Here is a 21045-nt window from a genome sequence, read left to right on the forward strand (position 1 = left end):
GCGCCGGCGCAGGGGCGCATGCGCTATCGGGCGGTCGCCCCGCGCGCCCCCCTCGCGCTGTTCACATCGCGCCGCGCAGGTGAGGCGGGGGGGGTGTGGTGCGCATGCGCCGGGCCGGCGCCCCGCGGCGTACAGGTGAGGCGGGAGGAGGAGCCGCTCCCCCGTTACCCGCTGGGGTAATTAGAGCGGCCGCGCTAATTGCAGTCAGCTGAGCCGGGCAGGCTGCGGCTCACCCCGGCCCGCGCCGGTGAAGGCCTCTGCTCGCAGCCCGGGCCGGTGTCAGGCCCCGGGGCCCCGCTCCTCACCGGTACACGGGGATAACGCCTCACACAGCGGCCTCGGGCTGTGGGTCACAGAGCCGCCCTCAGGAGCCAGGTAAGACCCAGCGCTCAGGCCCTGTTCGGTTCACCCCAGCCAGAGCAGCCGGTTGCTTCTGCTGCTGTGCCAAACCCCAGCTCCCACTGTTCAAACCCTCCTCTCCCCTCCAAGTAATAACTACTTAACTCTGGCCTGTGGTTTCTTGATTACACCCACCTGCAGGGCCCAGGCCTGGTGTATGAGGGAGATGTGACAAGAAGTAAACCCCCATTTTTTGCTGGTTGAGCTCCCGTTGGTGGCAGGTGCAGGGCTCACAAAGGGCCGTGGGGTTCGGGGCTGCGCTGCCCGGGCTGGTGCCGCTTCTCCCCGGAGCTGCAGAGCCTCCACGGCCCCGAAACCGCCGCCGGTGCCGTGTAGGAGGGAAGAGCGCTGCTGCGGTTGGGGTTTGGCAGTGGTAAAAGAATTAGCGAGAGTAGCAGAAACAGGAAAAGGGGGAAGGGCACCAGCCCTTTCGGTAGCGTGAGCTGCTTTCCAGGGACTTCAGGAATCTCTTGTGCCATGTAGCTTTGTCTCTTGCCCACTCTCAGACTTGCATTCCTGCTGTGGTCCCTTTTTTTTTTTTAAATCCTTTTGTCCGCAATCTTTTGGTGGTTTATTTCCTAATCAGTGCTTTTTTTTTTTTTCTGGAAATCCCCCCCCTAACAGTGTAGGGCGCTTGATTTAAGGTTCTGCAAAACATCGATACGCCCTCAGCCCCCTTAAATGTGATGTTACATGCCAGTGTGTTTGACCCGCTCTTGATTATTGAGCGTACAGCCCAGATTTGAACTCCAAGTGCAGAGCAGGGATTGGGGCTTCCCCAAAGTTCCTGATCAAGCAGAAGGGGCAGGGTGAGCTGGGGAAGCCCCACGGTGGGATCAGAACAAGCTTGGCAGTTTTCTTCCTTGCCCCAGCACTGCTTCACTTAGCCCAACACCCTTGTGTCATGCAGCTTCTTGAGAAAGCGCGAGGATGTCAGGGAATGCGGCTGCTCTTGGTTAACTGCGTGCGTGTGAAGGATGCTGTGCAGCAGGATTGAAAAGAACAGGAAGAAAAATGCTGGGGATGTTTTTCTTAGAAGGTGAATGAACAAGCGTCACGGAGGGACCCCAAAATTAGTTTTAGGCGGACAACCAGGTCCAAACCAGACTTTTATTTTGTCTGGGAAAGTCCAGCAAAACAACCAATTAGAAGCGGGGTTTATACAATCAGTTAGCACTCTGGTAACATAAAACACAGGTTTGGATATCAGTTGAGGAAATTATTGGGGTACAGCAAATAAGAATAATGGAGGTCCACAGTGTGCATACACATAGCTCCCAAAAAACAACGCCAGAGCCGTCCCTCACTCCAGGAAAATACACTCGCTTGTATTAAAGCAAGGAATTATATTAAGGAAAATACACTTGCTTATCTGGTGAGGAAATCACTTGCATATTTAGCAAGGAATTATTTAATACACTTGCCTGGTTTCAGCAAGGACCTACACTTGCCTGAATATAGCAAGGAATTATTAAGGAAAATATACTTGCTAGTCCCGTGAGGAATTAAGTTATCACTCACCCACATGCGGAGATGAGGCAGTTCCGGGAGGTTACCTTGGATGGCATTCCGGTCTAAGGGGAGGGTCTCTCGGCTGCATTTTGGCCTGCTGCTCCGAGAGGACAGACACAAAGGCAATCCTCGGCGGGAACCCCGTTTTTATAGTCTTGTCAGATCTGGCTGTGGGCATTCCAGAAGTTTCTCTGCACCCCCACTCTGGCTATGGGTGCCCAGAAACTTCTGGACTCCATGGCGCCTCTTCCTCTCTCCTAGCTAACCAACAGAGGGTTAAACAAAAGGAGCTATTAACTGCCCCATTGCAGGAGAGGGGGGATGTGTTGGGGAAGAGGCAGATGTGCATGCACCTTCCACATTGAAGGGAAGGGGGGTGTGTGTCTGCCACAACAAGTCAGCAATGAGTGACAAAGCCCAAATGTGGGATTTTAGCAGAGGGACGACTTCGGGATGTTGTCCAAAGGAGCAAAGCCATCAGTTATTTCAACAGCCACAGAGGTGGAGCCCCTGCTGGTGCCCATCGTGGGACAAGCACAGGCCCAGCTCTTCATGCCCTCTCTTGCTCCAATAAGCGAGGAGAGCACTTGGTCTCCTGCAATGTTTCGCTGTTCCCTCTGATGCAGCCTGTGGTTTTCTTTACCTGAGCCTGCAAATATCTTTGGACTCTGAAGGGCATCTGACATGATGAAACCAAATTACTTGTCCCCATGGCCCTGCTGTGTCCCGTCCCCAGCGGCAGCGGCCTGGGAAGAGGCAGTGGCAGAGGGGGGTGACTCCCCCCATGCGAGGTTGGGCACCCAGGGCAGCTGCAGCTGTCGGGCTAACGGGGGTGACAGCCCCTCGTGCTGCTCCCAGGGATCCGCGCAGCCGCTGGCTGTGCCGCTCAGCCCCGTTCCCACAAGGAAGCCTGTTTCAGCTATTTACATCCCTCGCTTTGATCTAGCGTCTGACATGAAAAGACATGTCAGCCAGGTAGGGGGAAGCAAACAAAATGCAGCAACAGTCCCACATCTCTGCTTGCACATGATCCGCTCCCTTGCACACACCTGCCTCGCAGCCACAGATCCTTATCTGATTTCCTTGCTGTCATCTCTGCTTTCCCTTCACGCTGGTGTCCAACTTCTAGAGGCAACTTTCTTCACCTTGTTCCATGCTCAGGAAGATGATGTGGCTCCCTTGCCCCCTCTCTCTGGCATTTCCCCTCTCTCCAGGGTACAGCCAGTGTGGGAAATGCCCTCAAGTGTCCTCCTCATTGCATGCAGCGCCAGGGATGGGCGATACCAATCTTTGTTTCCTCCCTAAGCTGCTGCGCTGTTTCAGCAAGCAGCTGTCTGCAGCTGTCTCCAGAAGCAGCAATACAGCAGTAGGTGACATTATGCTGTCCTGGAAACCAGATAATTTATTTTCTGCTAAGCAACATAGGACCTTTTGGGGTGAAAAATACAATAAAAGCTGGGCTGTGGGGCTCAGACACAGCAGAACACAGTGTTACCCACCTAGGCTCTACCCCAGAGGAAAAGCAGCCAAGGATGAGGAGAGAAACTGAGGTGCAGGGCACTGAGCCAGTCTGCAACCCAAGCAGTTGACTTTCAGATAAATGTTTTATCTTTTAGGCATCCTGCTATGCCCTGCAGAATCCAGGATCCTCTCAAGTGATGGGAAAGGAAGCAAAAGGAAAACAAAGGGTTTTTCCTGCTAGCTCATGTCACAGGAAGAGCTGCACTGTCTGAGGGAACCACCACCGCTGGACGAGAGGCGCTGGGCTTCGAGACTGCACAGAGCAAGGTAGAAGTTCAAGGAGAGGAAATTCCTGTTCCCATTCTCTCTTCTCCTTTACTAGTTCAGCATAAGGCCACAATTAAAGATTAACAACGCCCACCAGTGTGTCCTGGTGCCCCAGATTAGCTCTTCAGAGCGGGAGGGTAGAGCAGAGTTCTTGGAAGCAGAATCCAGACCAAGATACCACTGGTACCTGTGGCTTTAACTCTGCCCTTCTAAGCAGACACGCTCAGCCCTCCTGAGGCTGCAGCGGGTACCGGGGTTTGGGGGGCAGCTCTGCAGGGGCCCAGCATGGCCAGCGGTTTCCGGGTGGTTTTATAGCTTTGTGTGTTAAGGGCTTGAGCTTAGCCTGGGCAGGGCAGCAGGAGCAGCCTTGGAATAATACAGAAAAGCCTGGCAGGTCCATGTGTAGGTTGTCAACTCTCTTTGGGGTACTGGAGGCAGGTTGGTAACATGACTGTATTATCAGAGTCGTCATCCTCTGTATAAAAATTGTGCCACCAAAAAAAAAAAAGTTCTCTTTGGAAGCCTTGGTTTTGTGCCTTTCTTAAAAAAAATAAACTATTCTGGGATATGGCAGTTGGACAGAGCAGGATGGGAGTGAGGGAAACCCACAGAATTCAACTTTTCCTCTTTGTTGTCTGTTTAATCAGCTTTGGTGCTCTGCTGTGGTCTCAGATGGTCTCCCCAGCAGACTGTCTGCATACGGGAGGTCTTACTGGATGTGCTGGGGTAACCGTTACATGGAAATGTGGGTGAGCATGTGATTAAAAGTAGTATCCACCGTATTTTTCTAAAGACATCAGATTCTTCACTTCCTCTGGCAATTTGTTCTGCATCCCCTAGCTAGAGTACACTCGATGTCCCCCATCACTTACCCTGATACCCCTCCGCCTGAGACAGGCCTCTCCTGCTTCACCAAGTAGAAAACCAAAGCACAAAGTCATCCCTAAGTAAACCTGACCTACCTCTGGGAGTTACACTAGTGTAAGTCGGGACTTGCTGGACTGAAGTCAGCTCAGTTCTGCTGATGGAAAACAGGCATATGAGGAACGTGTCAGCCCCCAGTGCTGACTAGTGCCAGGCAAGGAACAATTAAACCAAATTTGGCCCTAAGAATTGCTCGCCGTCTCCCAGCTGAGCTTAGGACATTGTTTCCTAGCCGCTTTCATGAGTGCTTTCTACCCCCCCCCAGTCCTCTTTGCTTCAGGACTGAGGCGCTTTGTGCTCCATCCACTCGGATGTAAACAGCACAGAGGAAGCAATACGGAAACTCCTCCCCACCCTCGCTCTAACCGCTCCAGAGCACTGCCAGCCACTGCGGGGTGTAAATCACCACAAACCGGGGAGCTCCTTACCTGGGGAGCCTGCGGCCTGGGGCATCAGCCGCTGCCCGGGAGCAGGTGCCCGTTCCAGTGCAACAGCCGCGCTGCCAACTCCGGCCATGCCAGAGCACGGGGCCGCGCGGGGGCTCCGGGTCTCTTCACGCGTCAGGTAGGCTGGTTATCTATTAAAGAGGGAGAGAGCGAGGGGGTGAACATGCAGAGGAAATCGGGCAGTTTCCTGTTTGTTTATCATGAGCAAAAGCTTGTTTGGCTGGTCTGAGTGTTGCGAGCAGGCTGGCCCAGCCGCTGCGGGTGCTGCAGAGCTGAGCTCTTCCTCTGGCAGGAAAGGAAGAAGAAAGGCAGTCTCCCAGGAAGGAAAAAAACAAACCAAACCTCTCTGGAGATTTGCAGCCAAAGGAGAGTGGTGGGCAGAGAGATTTAGAAAGGGAGACCGGCATTTGCACCTTCCTGTGTGCTGCCTTAGGCCAGAGGAGTTAAACCTGGAGCGACTCAGAGCTTTACTACCAGGAGAGACCAGCACGGGGACTAAACCCTCCACCTGCCCAAGTGGTGCCACCCGTCAAACAGGTCTCGTGCCAGCACAAGCTCTTTTCTCCCTCTCCTGGAGACTGTGCCATTGTGTTTGTCCCTGTTCACTGCGCTCCGTGCGTCCTCTGCCCAGGGCAGGGTGACCTCCCCGCTCACCTGTTCTCACAGAGCCTGGGGGACACCCTTTGGTCCCCGCTGCCCTTCCCAGCAGAAAACAGAATTGCTGCTGCCATCTGCTGGGACAGCAGCCTGCCTGCAGCTCCAGCCGCCATCGTCACCCGCCCCAAGGGTTGGGTGCTCAATGTGACAATGTGTTGGCCAGTGCGACTCAGCTCTGGGGGGGGAGCCGGGCAGACGGGCCTTGGGTTGTGACTGGCGAACACCCAGGCTGAGCGCTGGCAAAGAGCCTTTCTCCAAGTGAATTTTCAGGCCGTTTCAGGTGGGTTGTTTAAGTGCTTTCTGCAGCCCAGTACCACGTCCAGCCCCGCTGGGGACGCACTGGCTGTGTGCAGGCGTGCGGGGCCTCAGGGGGACAGCGGCAGGACCAGGCTAATGGAGCCATTCACTCGGGCTCTCCAGAGGAGACTGGGACCTGCACAAACCTCTCTGCTCTCAGAGCAAAGCCACATGCCTCGACCCTCTCTCGTTTCTCCACCCTGGGTGCACTCCACTTTCACCATTTGTTTTTGTTATTGGATTATTAAAATCAACAAGGTTAGAAACGCCAAAGAGAGGGTGGGGACACCCTGTTTGCTCAGGCGGCTGCCTTCATGTTCCCCAAGCCTGAAGCTCTTTCCGTTGCCCTGACAAGCAGAGCACCGCTCATGCCAACACCTGCCGAACGCTGCCAGGGAAGGGCTGGCGTCCTGGGAAGCGGCGTTCAGTCCAGCCGTGGCCAGGAAGGCCAGTCCTCCACTACACAAACTCAACTTTTTGTTCTGTTTTACACCAAGGAACCTGCGGTACCTGAGCAGGTTGGCAGCAAAGCCCAGCAGTGCTTGCTCACAGTGAACACAAGGCTGGTTTCTCAGCCAGTGCCTCTGTGCAGCCCAAAAAAACACATCCTGATTCCTGGGTCACTGTTCCCCTCTGGAGCCAGACAGCTCCACGGTCTCCAAGCTCTGCCAGGCCGAAGAGCAGCTATAAACACGATATAAACACAATATAAACAGGGGGTTCAGTGAGTGCACACCTAGACAGCTACAGGTGCAAGAGCAGCTTTGAAATCTAACGAGTTCAGAACAGCTTTAGGCATTAAGTGAGGCAAAGCGAGGGTAGAGGAGCAGTTAACAGCCATGAAACATTTGTAAAAGGAATTAAACCCAAAAGCAAAGGAAATGATGATTAATCAGACCCAGGGGCCACTGTTAGAGCTTCAGACACCTCCAGAGAAGCTGACAGCAAAACCAGCAGGAAACACTCCACACTCCACTGAAAAATGCACAACAGGAGGGAGAGGCAATGCAGAGCTGCAGAAGCCGAGGAGGGATTTCACACACACTGCTTTGAGCCCAACACCTGGTGCACAAAACTAACGGAGAGAAACACAGGAAACACTGGGGGGGCTTTAAAGGAGCCTTGGGAGAAAAGTGGAAGCTTCCTGACGAGTGTCTGAAGCGCTAAAGCAGAAAAACGAATAACAAGAGCACCAGAAGGGAAGAGATCTGGAAGTTATTTGGGAGTTACGGACCTGACTGCTCAGTTGCTTAAAATATTTTCGAAGCTCAGGCAGCTCAGCACTGCAGGAGCATCCCCTGCCCAGCACAAAACGCAGGCAGGGCTTTGGGCAACAACCCAAAGTGGCTGTACGGACAAAACGAGCCCACTGTTCACAGCGACTTTCCCAAGGGCTCAACTTCAGCCTTACCTTCTTGCAGGAATTCAGCCTAAGAATCACAGTTCAAGCTTTAAGTTGTCAGGAGGAAGACTCATTTACCTGTGACTTTTATCCAAATAAACGAGCACAAAGTGAGGTGTCATGCTCTACTGATCCAACCTTCATTCTTCTGAGATATCAAAAAAAAAACCCCACACCACTACAATCAGGACCATGACGTTTATTGAAGGCTGGTTTACAATCTCACCCATCACATCCTCCTCACGATTCAGTTTCCCTAAATAAAAAGAGCATTGATGTAACAGAGAATTCTGCCCACCTCTGGCTGCCTGAGCCACAGAGCACCCAGTCGTCCCCTCTTTGTCCCAAGTGCCACCTGAACAGGCCACCTGCCAACTTCACTGACCTTGGTGAAGGAGCAAACGCTGCACAACAGGGCAAGTGGCAGCAAACAGAGCAGCATGCAGTGGGGGGAGAAGTAGAGATGTCCCATTTCCAGCATGTACACGAAAAGTATTTCCTGCAGAGGAAATATCTTCTCCACGCCTGAAATCCATCTACTACAGAAAAAGAATCTCTGCTCATCTCACCCCTGCCACAACCCATGCGATCTGCGCCTCCAGTTTTCACTGCTACGGCTCACACTGTCCTCACAGCTGAGATGTCCCCTTGCTCAGCTGACACCTGAAAACAAACGGGTTTGACCGCAGAGCGAGCCCCGAGTGTCCCTGTTCCATAATCCAGGACCTGCAAGTCTGTACTGCCCTGGCTCTGCCAGCCTAAAGGCACCACAGTGTCACGGGGACACCCGACAGCCGCAGCATTTGCGCAGTCAGGGAGTCACCTGGGCTGCTGGCGCGTCCCAGGAGTGAACAGATGAAAACTCTGCTCCTGTTGCTCAAACTGCCTGGAAAGGGGCAATTCTCAAATGTATCTTATGGGTCAGTGCAGCCACTGATCTGACTGCACATGGGAGGAATGCAGGTTTGTTGTCAAGAGTGTTCAGTTTTATTTGATTAAGAATTAAAAATGGGTTGAATTCTCATTTCCCCTACTTTTACCAGTGAGGAAATTGCAAAGATTCTTTTGGAAGGGGCTGATCTGATAGGTAGAGGCGATCAGGCTAGCTACAGCTGCAGAGCCGGGCTCACTGCGGCAGCTGGAGGAGCACAGACTGTCCGGAGGGCAGGTAGGTGATGTTGCGGGACCGGGAGAGCTGGTACGCGATGTCCTCGGCTGCCTCCAGCTTGCGCAGCTCGATCAGGCCATCGCCCGCTGTGGCTAGCGAGTTGGCGATCAGCTCAGCGGCCTTTGAGTCTCCCTCGGCAGAGATGACGGCTGCTTTTTTCTGCTGCTCCGCCTGAGAGGAAACACAGGAGAAGGGGAATAAGCAACAAAGAAAACAAGAGCAAAGAGTAGAAGATGCTGTTGTCACAATTAAAATGTAAATTCCCACTTCACCAGCCTACTGATCTTTTCCCCCAGTAGCAGAGCTAAGACAGAAGGTGCTGTCTCTTCCCTGCTCCTCCAGGCAGACATTTCTGTTCAGCACTCCAGTAAGAACACGACATGGTAGTAAAAGAAAAAAGGTCCCAAAGCCCAATAAAACAGACCTTACACTTGATCTATCCAACCGTCACGTGCCAGATCTGAGAACTGAACTAGCATTATGACCCTAAGTGACTTTGTCATTCAACCCGCCAGGTCTCTGGGACAGGTGAGATGTTCACAGGGGGAAAGGAGACACCAGGAACCATTTCCAGGTTTCTCCAAAGGACAAGGTACCTTTTCCACGATGAATCGGGCTCTCTCTGCTTCTTGCTGGGCCACCTGCTTCATCTCCACCGCCTCTGTGAACTCCTTGCCAAAGGTCAGGTGGGTCTGTGAGGCAGAAATTAGGCAAAGTCCACAACGCTGACACCATGCAACCCGTGCAGCTCCCGGGGGAGGCAGCTGCCCGCCCCAGTGCCGCTGGAACAGAGGTGGAACACCAGTGTCCCTGAAAGGACAGGAACTGGGACACGCAAGCCTCCCCGGCCAGTGCTGAAGTGTCAAGGGAGACGCTATCAGCACAACTCCAGCAGCCCAGCTGGACCCAGCACATCCTCCCTGTGTCCCAGCGTGCTTGTGGAGCAGCTGCCTCCTCTACAGCAACATGCTGCCTCCTCTACAGCAACGTACAGCCTCATCCATCACCCGCAGCCGCACTTGCTCTTCATTTTAACTGTAAAAGGCCTGCAATAGTGATGTCTGCTGATAAGCCAGTGCAGTGGGGCCTTCAAGGGCTCACTCAAGGTCACAGACGGCCAGTGACAAAACCAGAGGCGCTGCCTTGAGCTGGAACCGCAAAATCCCACAGACAGACAAACACAGTCCACGTGTCATCCACTGATTTCCCACTGCTCTTGCTGGCGCAGACTGCAGAGAGGAAGAGCTGAAAAGGGAGAACTCTTACCAAGGACACATCGTCCAGGATGAGCCCAAAGGTCGCCGCTCTCTCCGTGAGGTCCTCGCTCACCTGCCGGGAGACCAGCTCTCTCTGCGTGATCAGCTCTCCAGCATCAAACCGAGCCTGAAATCGGGACAGACAACAGTGAGAAGGAAGTTCCAGAAGTGACAGATTGTCCATGCCCAGCCTGTCTGTGAACCCATGAGCCCCAGAGTTAAGCCCGTTCTCCCCAGGCTGGCAAACCCTGAGCTGCGCCAGCATGTGAAGAGAAAGACTGAATGATTGGGAATTTGAGCCTAAGCTAGAGGGGAGGTTCTCCAGTTGAGCGAAGACCCGTGGAACCCAGCAGCTTCTCACTGTCCTTACCACAACAGACTTGAGGATTTCGGTTGTGATTGAGGGCAGGACACGCTCATCGTAGTCCTCGCCAATACTGGTGAAAATCCGTGGTAACTGGGCAGTCACTGGTCTGAACAGGATACGCAAAGTGATGTTCACATTCTGTAGATCTGCGGGATGAGAGTCGGGAGTTTAGTGACAAACCACAGGGATAAGAGATATAAATGTGAAAAGATATCTAAACGAAAAAGAGTAAACATTCAGGTTTCTTTTTGCCAGCAAAGACAAGTTATTTTAATGGCTCCTTTCCAAATCCACCTCACAGGTAAGACTTAAGGTTCAGATTGTTTGTGATACAGGGAATTACCTGCCCTGCTGTAAAGGCAGAGAGCTCCGGTTTAAAGGGATGAGGTGGAGGACTGAAGGAAGGGTCCCTTCAATCTGCTCTGTAACTAAAAAGACAGATCAAACCATTCCTGACCCTGTGCCAAACTGGACTAGGAATGTGTGGAATCACCACGTCCAGAAACAAACAAACAAAATTAAAAAAACCCAAAAATCATCATCAGAGCATCTGGTTGTCTTACGGTTGCTGGGTCCAAACACTCACCTTTGCTGCCCGTGATCACAGGAATGTTGCGGGGGCGAGAGCGGCAGTCGAAAATGATGGGTTTCTGTACCCAGGGGATGAGGAAGTGGGTACCTTCCCCCACCACCACGTCCTGGACCCCTCGGAACCGGTCAAAGATGACGGCTCTGTGTCCCGCGTCAACTAGAGGAGGAAACAGCGCGTCAGGCTCGGGTGTAAAACAGCCCAGCGAGGCCTTGGCTCTATTTCTCCCAGTGCCATTAGCAAGAAGAGCACAGAGCAGCCAAGATGCTGACAAAGAACACCCAGCGTGACCTGGAAGTGCTCAGCTTGTCCCACTCACCGTTGTACAGGGCAGAATTGACAACTCCGCCTGCCACGGCCAACCCCAGGCCGAGCTTCCCCAGGCTCTCAAACACCTTCGCAGCCATTTCACACCTCCCGGTCCAGCCCCTTCGGAGAGTCCCTCCTGCAAAAACCCACCGGCCCGTTAAAACCGCGTTGCCCGAGGCCGGGGGCTCCGTGTGCGGGCAGTGCCCCCGGCAGCTCTTCCCTGCCCGGCTCCGGCCCGAGACCCCGCACACACCCCGGCCCCCCGCAGGGCCCCCCCGCAGGGCCCCTCCGCACCGCCCCAGCTCCCCGCTCCCGGCCCCTCCGCACCCGAACCTGCCCCGGCCGCCTCCCGCAGCCCCGATCCCCCGAGGCCTCCGCCTGCCCCTGCCGGGCCCCGCACCCTCCCAGGCCTCTCACCCCCGGGACAGGCGCCCAGTGGGCCAAGGGCCCGCTCCCCGACCGCAGCTCAGCCCCCTTCCACCCCAACGGCCGCGGGACCTACCGGGATTTACCGGGATCTCCCGGTTCTCCCGATCCTCCCGCCCCCCACACCCGCCCGCTCCCCTCCCGCCGCGCCCCTGACCTCCACATGAATCCCCGGCCGCCCGCCCCAGCGCGCCTGCGCGCCTCGCCAAGAAGCCCGCTCCTCATTGGATCCCGCCCCTCCCCGCGGCATTCTGGGACTTGTAGTCCTACCCGTCTCTACTAGCTGCTGGGCGGCATACAACTCCCGGCGAGCCCCGCGGTGTTCCGGTCGCTGAGCAAAGCCGCTCTCTATTGGCTGCGGCTGGCCGCTGCCCGCAAGGCCTCTCGGGAGCTGTAGTCCCTGCGGGGGGAAGCAACGTGGGTGCCGGGCTGTCCGCGCCGCGCTCCGGGCACGGGAGACAACGGCCGGGCCGGGCCGGGCCGGGCCTGTCCAGCACCGGGCACGGGGCCAGCGGGGCCGGCGAAGAGCTTTGGCGATGCCGAGGCGGGGACCCCGGACTGCGGCCACATCCCCCGCCTGCCCGCGGCACGGCCCCCGCAGCGGGACGCACCCGCCGTGTGTTAGTAACAGAACCAGTTTTACAAAATGTTCCTGAAAGGATGAATCAGTTTTGTAAAGTGTCCCTGAAGGGATGTTCAAGCATATCGCGTTCGAGTATACTCTTACCTTAACAACCCAGCTTTTATCTGAGCCTAAATATGCATCGAGTGAGGAGAAGGACACGCAGTATCTCCGGAGGTTGGGCAAGTCAGCAGTTATCTAGCTATAGAAGTCGTACACCTGTGCAGTACCCAAAGGTGAAAGGGACAGAGTGATGAAGACTACTTACTTCATCCTGAAGACCCCCTGAGAGACCACCAAAGGACACTGCGCATGATCAAAATAGCTCCAAGATGTTGCAATCAACGTTGGGTAACCGTTAAGTATCTTAATGAATATGTATGTGAACGGACTGCATAAATACTGTGCAACTTAAACTGATAAGCGAGGCAGCTTTGGGTGCGAAGCCCTGTTTTCCCAGCGCTGAAATAACGCACCGCACATAACTACGCCCGTGGTTCTGTGTCCTGATCGCTAACACCTGCGCTCTGTCCCTGTTGGCGTGAGAAGCCGCCGGGGCAGCCCCCGACCCGCTGCGCCCAAAGACCCCCTGCTCCCCGCCGGCATCCCGCCCCGCCCGCGCCCCCGAGCAGCTCGGCGGTGCCGCTAGAGGGAAGCAGCGCCCGCCCGTCCGACCCACGGATCCTCACTAAATGGGGAATAAAGATGGGGGGGGAATGAAAACCCCACCCGCTGCTCAGGAAGAGCGCAGAGGAGCCGCCGTGCCCCACGCAGCCCCGTCCTGTCCCCACCGTGCGCCCTCCCCGTGTCCCCGCTGAAGAGGAGCAGGACGAGGTGTTTGGTGTGGCCAGACCTGCCGGGGACCCCCTTGATCCCAGCTGGAATGGGGGTGCCCCACCGACCCCGACCAAGCCCTAAAAGCTACCTCGAGCAGGACCTCTTTGCAGTCACTGGTCCCCAAATCTCACGGTGCTGCAACCTCAATTTGGGGTCAGATCCTGACACTCCTCAGCTGCAGCAAATGAGAAGCATGAAGCTGAATTTTGGGTGCTCCTGCACCCCCTCAGCCAGATCCACCCCTGGAGCATCCACGTCCAGCCCAGCGGCAGCACCAGCCCCATGGCCCAGCACCGTCCCAGCGCAGCCCCCCCGGCCGCTGGGCTTCCCCCAGGATGACTTTGTCCCAGGAGGCTTCTATTGACTTGCATCTAATCTAATAACAACAGCCTAATTGGTGACAAAGCCGCGGCTATAAACACCAAGAGATTTATTCCCTTTTGACGTGAGATTCACACAGGACACAATTCAATTATTAGACTTGGGATTTATGGAGCTGGGGCTTTGTACCACCCGCCTGGCATCTCCCCACGCTTTGTATTTCATCGCAGCCATTGTGGGTGTGTTGGCTGCCGGGTTTGTGCAGCCCTTACCCTTTCCATTGCCACAGAAAATGAGTGTTTCCCATTCACTCAGAAGATGGAAAAAGGCTCACGGCAATGGGGATTTTTGGCCAGGTTTTAGGGTGGGAGCCCCGAGAGCCGCCGGCTTGGAGCCGGTGACACCCGCACGGCGAAACCAGAGCAAAATGGGTCCTTTGTGTGGGGAATATCTGGCGGGTGATTCAGCCAGGGCTGATGCTGGCGGTATGGGCTGACACGCTGCTTGGTGGCTTGTGGGGACCCACCATGTGTCCCCACCACCCGCCGAGACTGTCCCCAGCTTCGTGGGCTGGGGGACATGGCACAAACCCTTGGTGGGTTTGGGATGGAGCCGAGGGGCTGAGCAGCCCCGGAGCAGCCAGGAGCATCCTGCGTCCCAGGGAACCAGGTGAGGGTGGCCATGGAGGTGCACCCCAAAATGGTGCCGGGCTGGGACCCCACTGCTGGGCTGGGACCCCATAGCTGGGTGGTGAGGGACCAGCTGCGGGCCCAGGGCTGTGAGCTGCACCCCTCACTTGAGACTCTTAACAAGGCCGTTACCGTCCACCACATTTTGGGAGGACATTCCTCCAAGGAGCAGAGAAACGGCAGCTTCAAGAAGTGGCTCATTGTCCTCAGGCGGTGGCAGCCTGGCCCAGCCGCGGCCACCACGGCACGGAAACAAAAAGCCTCCTCTTCTGCAGCCCCTGCAACCCGTAGCCCTGCCTGTCGCTGCCCCCGAAAAATTTATGGCATGAAGTTTGCAAACGGCAGAGAATCCGAGCGCTCGGCGGGCGGTGACCCCGGGGCCACGATGCGTCGATCCGCACGGTCTGAGAATGGCTTTTGGCAGGAAGGACATTTTCCAACCCAAAGCCTTGGTCTGGTTTGCAGGGACGGGATGGGGCTGATGCTGCTGCCCCGTTCCCACCCGCCCAGCCCCGCACGGGGGTCCCAGCCCAAACCGCGGCGGCTCCAGCCCCGCGCCCGGCACGTAACCCAGTTAGTCTCAATAAGCATTTAAATCAAATTAGTTAAACTACATTAAACCCCTGCGAGGACACGGTTCAGAGTGGAAACGGCCTTAATGTGATTTCAGCTGACTTCCCTGCCACAATTTGCAAGTCAGAGAAATCGAATTAAGGCTGTTTTCGTTCTGAACTCTGTCCACACAGGCCCATAATGCAGTTTAATTAATCTGCTTTAAAAGTGAGCCTGTCTTTCATTCGGGCAACTTCGCCTGACTCACCCCAGAGAAGCAAACCCCCCCCGGGCAGGCGCGGGGCTCGGCCCCAGCTCTGGGCACGAGGAGCCCTGGAGGGTTTAGAGAAAACTAGGATTATTCCTAATCCCATCAGGGGATAATCCGGGGTCAGGCCCGGGGAGCCGGAGCGCTCGGCAGCGCCGCGGGCACCGGGGCCGGTCCTGGGCGCTCTGCGATCGTTATCGCCCGTTAACCAAGTTTCCTCCTCGGGAGGGAGCGGCTGGAAGCGGCCGCATTAACCCCGCACCGGGGAGGGGCCGGAACCGCCGGGGGGGCCGGGCCAGGGACACCCCAGCCCCCCAAACCCCGCAGCCCCTTCATCTACCCCGCACCCTCCAGCCCCAGTTTGCATTGAATTTGCGCTGCTCTCCTGCCCCAAAACCCGACCCGAGGGGTCTAGGGGCTCCCCTGGTGCGGGGGTCCCTCCCATCGCAGCCCGTTTTCTCTGCAAAGGTAAAATGGCATCTCCATAAAGGAGCCCCAATTAAAAGGGAGTTAATGACTTAATGAATCATAACAAAATCTGCTTGCATTAGCACACGAACTGCTGACCCTCTCGCGTTGTGGCTATCAGCTCTTTAATTGCAAACCTTTTTATTTCCTTCCCAGCAAATTGGCTGCTCGTTAAGGGTGTTGGGGGAGCGGTGGGGGCTCCGCAGGGCGGGGGGCAGGTAAAGCCCAGCCTGGAGGTGTGGGACCCCCACACCCCATCCCGCACAGACACCCCAATAACACTCGGGCTCTGCCTGGCGTCTTCCCCCTCCCCTCCCCTTCCTGCCAGGGTCACCCTCGGTCATTCGCAGCCTTCCCCAACCCTCCGCACCCCCAAAAGGTGGGGGCTGCATCCCGCGGAGTCCCGAGAGGGTCACGGAGAGGTCGGGGGTGTTTTAGTCTTCCTGTAATGTCCTTAATTGCTCATCTATTCAGTGCAATTAGTCGCAGGTGCTTGCTCTGCCTGCGTGACCCCGGTGGGGGCCGCTCCAGCCCGGCCAAGGGCAGCTCATCCCCGGCACCCCCCGGGCAGGAGGGGGAGATGCTGCGCTGCAGCGCCCCCACCCCGAACAGCAGCCGGAGCATCCTCAGCCCGGCCAGGACCGCGCTGAGCCCTGGGACGGGGGTGCTGAGCCCCCTGGGGAAAAATGCCCCCCCGCTTTCCGCCTCCTGGAGCGGGCAGGAACGGAGCCCGCGGCTGCCGAGGGGAAACAATCCGGTGCTTTGTGGCCGTGGACAGACCCCCCCGGAACGGCGGTGGGGTCAGGGGGCCCCGGACCGCGGGAGTCGAGGGAGGAACCGGCAGCGAGAGCTGGGCGGGGGGCGCAGCACTGGGGGGTCACAGGCGGGGGGGTCACCCAGCCCTGCTCTGTGCCCACAGCACAACCTGCGCAGCCGGGCAGCCCATGGGGGGGTGGCAGCCGCCCCCCCCGTTGCCTCCAGCTTCCCTGTAGCTCCTCTGGCTGCTAAAAGGCCGGGGGTCTCTGCCAAATGCATCCCCAGCGCTCCCCAGGCATCACTCCCCCCATGGCTCCGTCCCAGCGTGTTCATTCCCTGGCACCGTTCGCAACTGGGGGCTCTCGGAGATTGAACCTTTTGCTGCCTGTTTCTCCATCCTCCCCGATCTCAAAGCACTTTAACTGTCTGCCGATTGATCCCCTGAATTCCCCGCTGACACATGTAATGTTTGATTTGTGGATACTGGGAAAGAGGCAGCTCGGGGGCTGCGTGGATCCATCCTGAACGCGGCTGCGCTCAGGTCGCGGAGCGTCGGGGAGAAGATGCTGAGAAAGCCGGTTCTGCGTGGGCTGGGGGTGGCCGGAGCAGAGGGGGGGTCGCTGGGGCAGCCCCCAGGGCTCAGCCCCCAGTCTGGCACCCAGGCCCCACCGCAAAGTTCACGGTCACCAAAAGCTGCTGCTGAAACACCCCCAAAGCTGCGAGGGCAAAGGCACAGCCTGATTTTGCGCTGTGCAGAACCTGCTGAACTGGGATGGACCTGGGGGGCTCAGGGAAAATTGCCGCACTCCGGTTCCCTGTTCCCCTGATGCTCTCGTCCCCAGGATAACTCCTGTCTGTCCCTGGATCTGGCCATGTGCGATGAGGCCACATTCTGCCCCTTCCCCGCTTTGCAATGGGCAGAGCTGCAAAGCTGCCCCAGGCGAGGCCGCCGGAGCGGGTGGGAGGGAGCGAGTGGGATATAATGAGGTCCCTGAGCTGCTGATGTTCCAAATGCACCATCCATCTATGTTTTATTCTGCAGAGCGCTGCACCCTGTTCCCGGGAGGGCTCGTCTGGAGAAGCCCATAAGTGCTCTGCGGTTTCTTTTCAAACTCCCTGACAGCAACCAGGGACCTCCAGAACAAAACCACCTCCGGGGCCCGAGCCAGAGGGGACCCCCTGGGACCCCCACAGCGCCTGCACCAGCACTGGGGATGCTCTGGTGGGACACCAGCACCTTCCAGGGAAATGAGCGTGGGAGGAGCAGCTCCTCCCCAGGAGCCCCTGGCCACCCTTGCTCCGGGGAACACTCCGTGAAGAAGTTTGTGTCCAGGGCTCGAGCACCCCAAGTGGCTTTTCCAAGGGCTTTCCAGCAAAGAACAGGCTCTGGAACCCCGTGTGCCCCAGAAAATCTGAGCTCGGGGATGGGAGTGAAGTTTGGTGTGTGCACAAAGACAAATCCTCGTCCAGAGCCACCCGTTATCTGCCTTAGAGACCCTCAGCCAGGGATGGACGTGCCTCCCTCCTCCTGGGTGATGATTCAGCCCATCTAAGACATAAATTGTCCCCGGAAGATTCCTGTCCCTCTTATCGACTAGAAGGAGACCAGAGCAGCTACATTATTCATCGAAGCATCTCGGTCGGGTGCCCGGGGTGAAGATGCCGCTTCCAGAGCGCACAGCAGGCACCTCGCTGTGGGTTTAAGCCTTGACATACGGGTCAGAGAGACCCAAGCCAGGCTCACCCCCTGCTCCCAGGGGCTCATCGAGCTGCAGCTCTGCTGCTGATGAGGACACCACCACCCACCAAGCACCCTGGGGAGCAGGATGTGGCCCGAGGGGCTCAGTGCTGACACATGGATTGAAGAGGGCGAAGCCTCCAGCTCCTCCCAGGCTCTGGGCTGAGCGGGGGCAGCTCCAGCCCCCATTTCCCAGACAGATGCAACATCCTCCGAGCATCCCCGTGCAGGAAACCGCCATGGATGGACGAGGCTCCCTGCAAAGAAAACTGCTCCGGGTTGTCTGGTCAAGGCCAGGTCTGAGAGCTGGTTAAATAACTCCAGAGCATCATCCACCGTGAAGAAAGATAACAGCGATTCCCCCCGCTTCTCAGCTCGCTCTGGAGCAGGTTGCACACGGGGAGCCCAGGGAGACAGCCGGCACGGCTCGAGGCCATAAATCAACCTCCGGGGTTCCTAATGGGACCCTGATTTATCTCCTGCCTCTGTCTGAACTAATTGAGTTCATTCCACTCGGTGATTCATGCCATGGAAATGGGTTCCAGAGAAAATGGGACCTCGAGCAGCTTCAGCAAATCCCTCGCTTTGTTAGCCAGGGAGCCCTAATGCTTTTAGAACAAGGAGAATTCAGGCGCAGCCGCCGGACCCCAGCCCCTCACTTGGGTTTCAGCTGCATCCATCCGGCCAGGGATGCCAGCAGCACCGACAGGGCAAAACAAGGGGGTTTGTGGCCCCCAGCCTGGCTGGGGGACAGGAGGTGGTCTGGGAGGATGGGGAGGGAGGTGGGGGAAGGACAAACCACCCTGAGCTTCTCCTGCAACCCCCCGAGCAGCAGGAGAGACAGAATGGGAGCTTGGTTTCATTCTTTGCAACTGCACAGCGGGATGCTGGTCCCCAGGTCAGCCACAAACGCATCCCAGGCTCACACCTGCCCTGCCCGCTGAGCATCCCACCCTCCTCATCCTCCTCCTCTCCATCCCATGGCATCAGGAGGGCATCCCCAAAGCTCCCGCCTCTCCCGGCCCAGCAGAAACTCATCCCAAAGTGCAGGCGAGGAGGTGGCGGGGCTGGCGGCTCCCGGGTACGCGCCAGCGGGTTTGTGGTGCCGTCGGAGGGGACGCAGGGGACGCTGCTGGTGGCAGGAGCGCCAGTAATGGCTTGTTTGCTTTCAGCACGTCTGGCGTGTCCCCGGGGAGTCTCGGCCTCGCAGCCCAGACATCCCTCCCTGCTCCTCCCCGGCGGCGGGGACTGGGCTGCGGGGATGGGGCTGTAGAGATGTCGGAGGCTCCTGCACCCACGTGTCCTGTCCCGCGTGTCCCGTCCCGCGGCCCCTCACGGGACCTCTCAGGTCAGCAGCCCCGGGGAATCCACCACACACATCCCAAGCTGCAGTTGTGTTTAAAGCATCCCGGGGCCGCTCGCCTCTGCCACACCGCATCCGCACCCCGGGGGTGTCACCCCAAAACAGGCACCGCGTCCCCCAGGCGCCGTTCTGTTCGCCTGCCAGCCCAGCCTGCCATTGCAAACACCAGCTGCCCTTCTTTATCGCTGTCATGTTCTGGACCTCATTAAACCCCTTCTAGAAGCCAGAATAAAATTGCCTTTACTAATTTCCTCCCTGTCCTCGGCGTTGTTTACTTACTTGGAGAATTCCAGCAGGTCTGAAAGGCCCCACGTCCCCGCGGAGACAGCACTGCTCGTCCCAATCTGATTACCCTTATCCAATTGATCTTCATTTATCTGACCTTTATAGAGCTCTCACCTGATTTCCAGAGCACAAGACATTTGCAATGTGAAGTTTCCAACCTTCCCTCCCTGGTTCTGCTCTATACGAGCACATGATTCCCAGCAAAAAGTCACTGAACCTGTCATAACCCACAGGGAAACAGCTAATTAGAAAACCAAACACTCTGATGGAGTTGATTGGGCCGAAGGGGCAGGAGCTGGGCTGGGCAGGGGCAGGGCGTTGGGGGGACAGAACTGTGGGCATCATGCAGATGGGGATGTATGGATTCTATATGTGCAGCGGTGCTGCGTTAGCAGGAGGGGGAGCGGGGCAGCTCCCACAGCTGCTCCTGGCTTTGCTGGCGGCTGGCTGATTTGCATCAGGAATGAAGGCAGCAATTAGTTTAGCTCATCATCTCACAGACTGAGAAATTAGCTCCCTCCTGCTTCAATCACAGTTGCTGGGAAGAGGCTCTGGGGACACTGGGTGGGGGAGGTGGCCGATCCCATAGGGATGAAGTGCAGGAAGCCTCAAACACCCACTTGCAGGACCCAGCCCCAGTTTGGGGTTTCCCCAGGGACGGGGGCTCCTATGTCACCCTCCTGCCCAACCTTCCCCACTTCCAAAAGTGCAGAAGCAGGAGCTTGTGGGTTTCCTGGAACAACATTCCAATAATGCTGAGAAAAGTCTCGCTTTTACACCATGTGCGATGCCTTTGTCCACCCAGCATCATCTCCTGCCTCCCATCTGCCTTAAAGTCCCCAGTTCCACCCAGCTGAGCTCAGATCCTGCCGGGAAGGGGAGGATGAGCTGAGGATGCTGAGCCGGGGATGCTGAGCCGGGGATGCTGAGCTGGGGATGCTGAGCTCGGGTTGCTGAGCTGAGGATGCTGAGCTGGGGATGCTGAGCTCGGGTTGCTGAGCTGGGGATGCTGAGCTCGGGTTGCTGAGCTGAGGATGCTGAGCTGGGGATGCTGAGCTGGGGCTGCTGAGCTGGGGCTGCTGAGCCGGGGATGCTGAGCTGAGGATGCTGAGCTGGAGGTGCTGAGCCAAGGATGCTGAGCCGGAGGTGCTGAGCCAAGGATGCTGAGCTGAGGATGCTGAGCTGAGGATGCTGAGCCAGGGATGCTGAGCTGGGGCTGCTGAGCTGGGGCTGCTGAGCTGGGGATGCTGAGCCGGGGGTGCTGAGCTGGGGATGCTGAGCCGAGGGTGCTGAGCCGGGGATGCTGCAACGCGGGGCGGTTGCCATAGGGACGGGATGTCGAGCAGCAGCTCGGGCGTGTTCACAGCCCTGCCCTGTTCTCCCTCCCGATGCCTCCGCCAGAGCCCGGAGCCTCGCTCCGTCCTTATCAATGCCATGACGGATTTGACATCCATTTCCTCCTAACAGCAGAATTCTTGATCCATCAGCAACAAAAGTGAATCAATCAGTTCCCAAAAGCCGGGCTGGTGAGAAGAAAGCCGGCCCTGGCCCTGGCATGTGGAATTAATCAATACTTTAAGCAGAAAAATATTGATAACATTGCTGC

The 21045-nt window shown here is 57.0% G+C and overlaps 1 protein-coding gene and 1 long non-coding RNA gene across 3 annotated transcripts; one reads left to right on the forward strand and one right to left on the reverse strand.

Moving 5' to 3' along the window:
- The first annotated feature begins 25 nt into the window (after nucleotides 1-25).
- On the forward strand, nucleotides 26-17402 carry LOC110363146 (uncharacterized). 2 transcript variants are annotated; one of them, XR_010467783.1, is made up of 4 exons: nucleotides 26-375; nucleotides 3528-3699; nucleotides 4347-5187; nucleotides 17096-17402. It is a non-coding gene; the product is annotated as an uncharacterized LOC110363146 (long non-coding RNA). The 2 variants fall into 2 exon arrangements; XR_010467784.1 differs by lacking the exon at nucleotides 17096-17402 and adding an exon at nucleotides 9109-9865.
- On the reverse strand, nucleotides 7610-19647 carry PHB1 (prohibitin 1). Its single transcript, XM_065039758.1, has 8 exons — nucleotides 19554-19647; nucleotides 11811-11940; nucleotides 11125-11250; nucleotides 10803-10964; nucleotides 10220-10362; nucleotides 9860-9976; nucleotides 9190-9285; nucleotides 7610-8764 (listed from the first exon to the last, which is right to left on the reverse strand). Exons 1-8 carry the CDS (start codon nucleotides 19629-19631, stop codon nucleotides 8552-8554), a joined length of 1065 nt encoding a protein of 354 aa, XP_064895830.1. The 5' UTR covers nucleotides 19632-19647; the 3' UTR covers nucleotides 7610-8551.
- Between the last annotated feature and the right edge of the window lie 1398 nt (nucleotides 19648-21045).

The sequence above is a fragment of the Columba livia genome, chromosome 23 (genome assembly GCF_036013475.1).
Source record: "Columba livia isolate bColLiv1 breed racing homer chromosome 23, bColLiv1.pat.W.v2, whole genome shotgun sequence".
Taxonomy (NCBI): Eukaryota; Metazoa; Chordata; class Aves; order Columbiformes; family Columbidae; genus Columba; species Columba livia.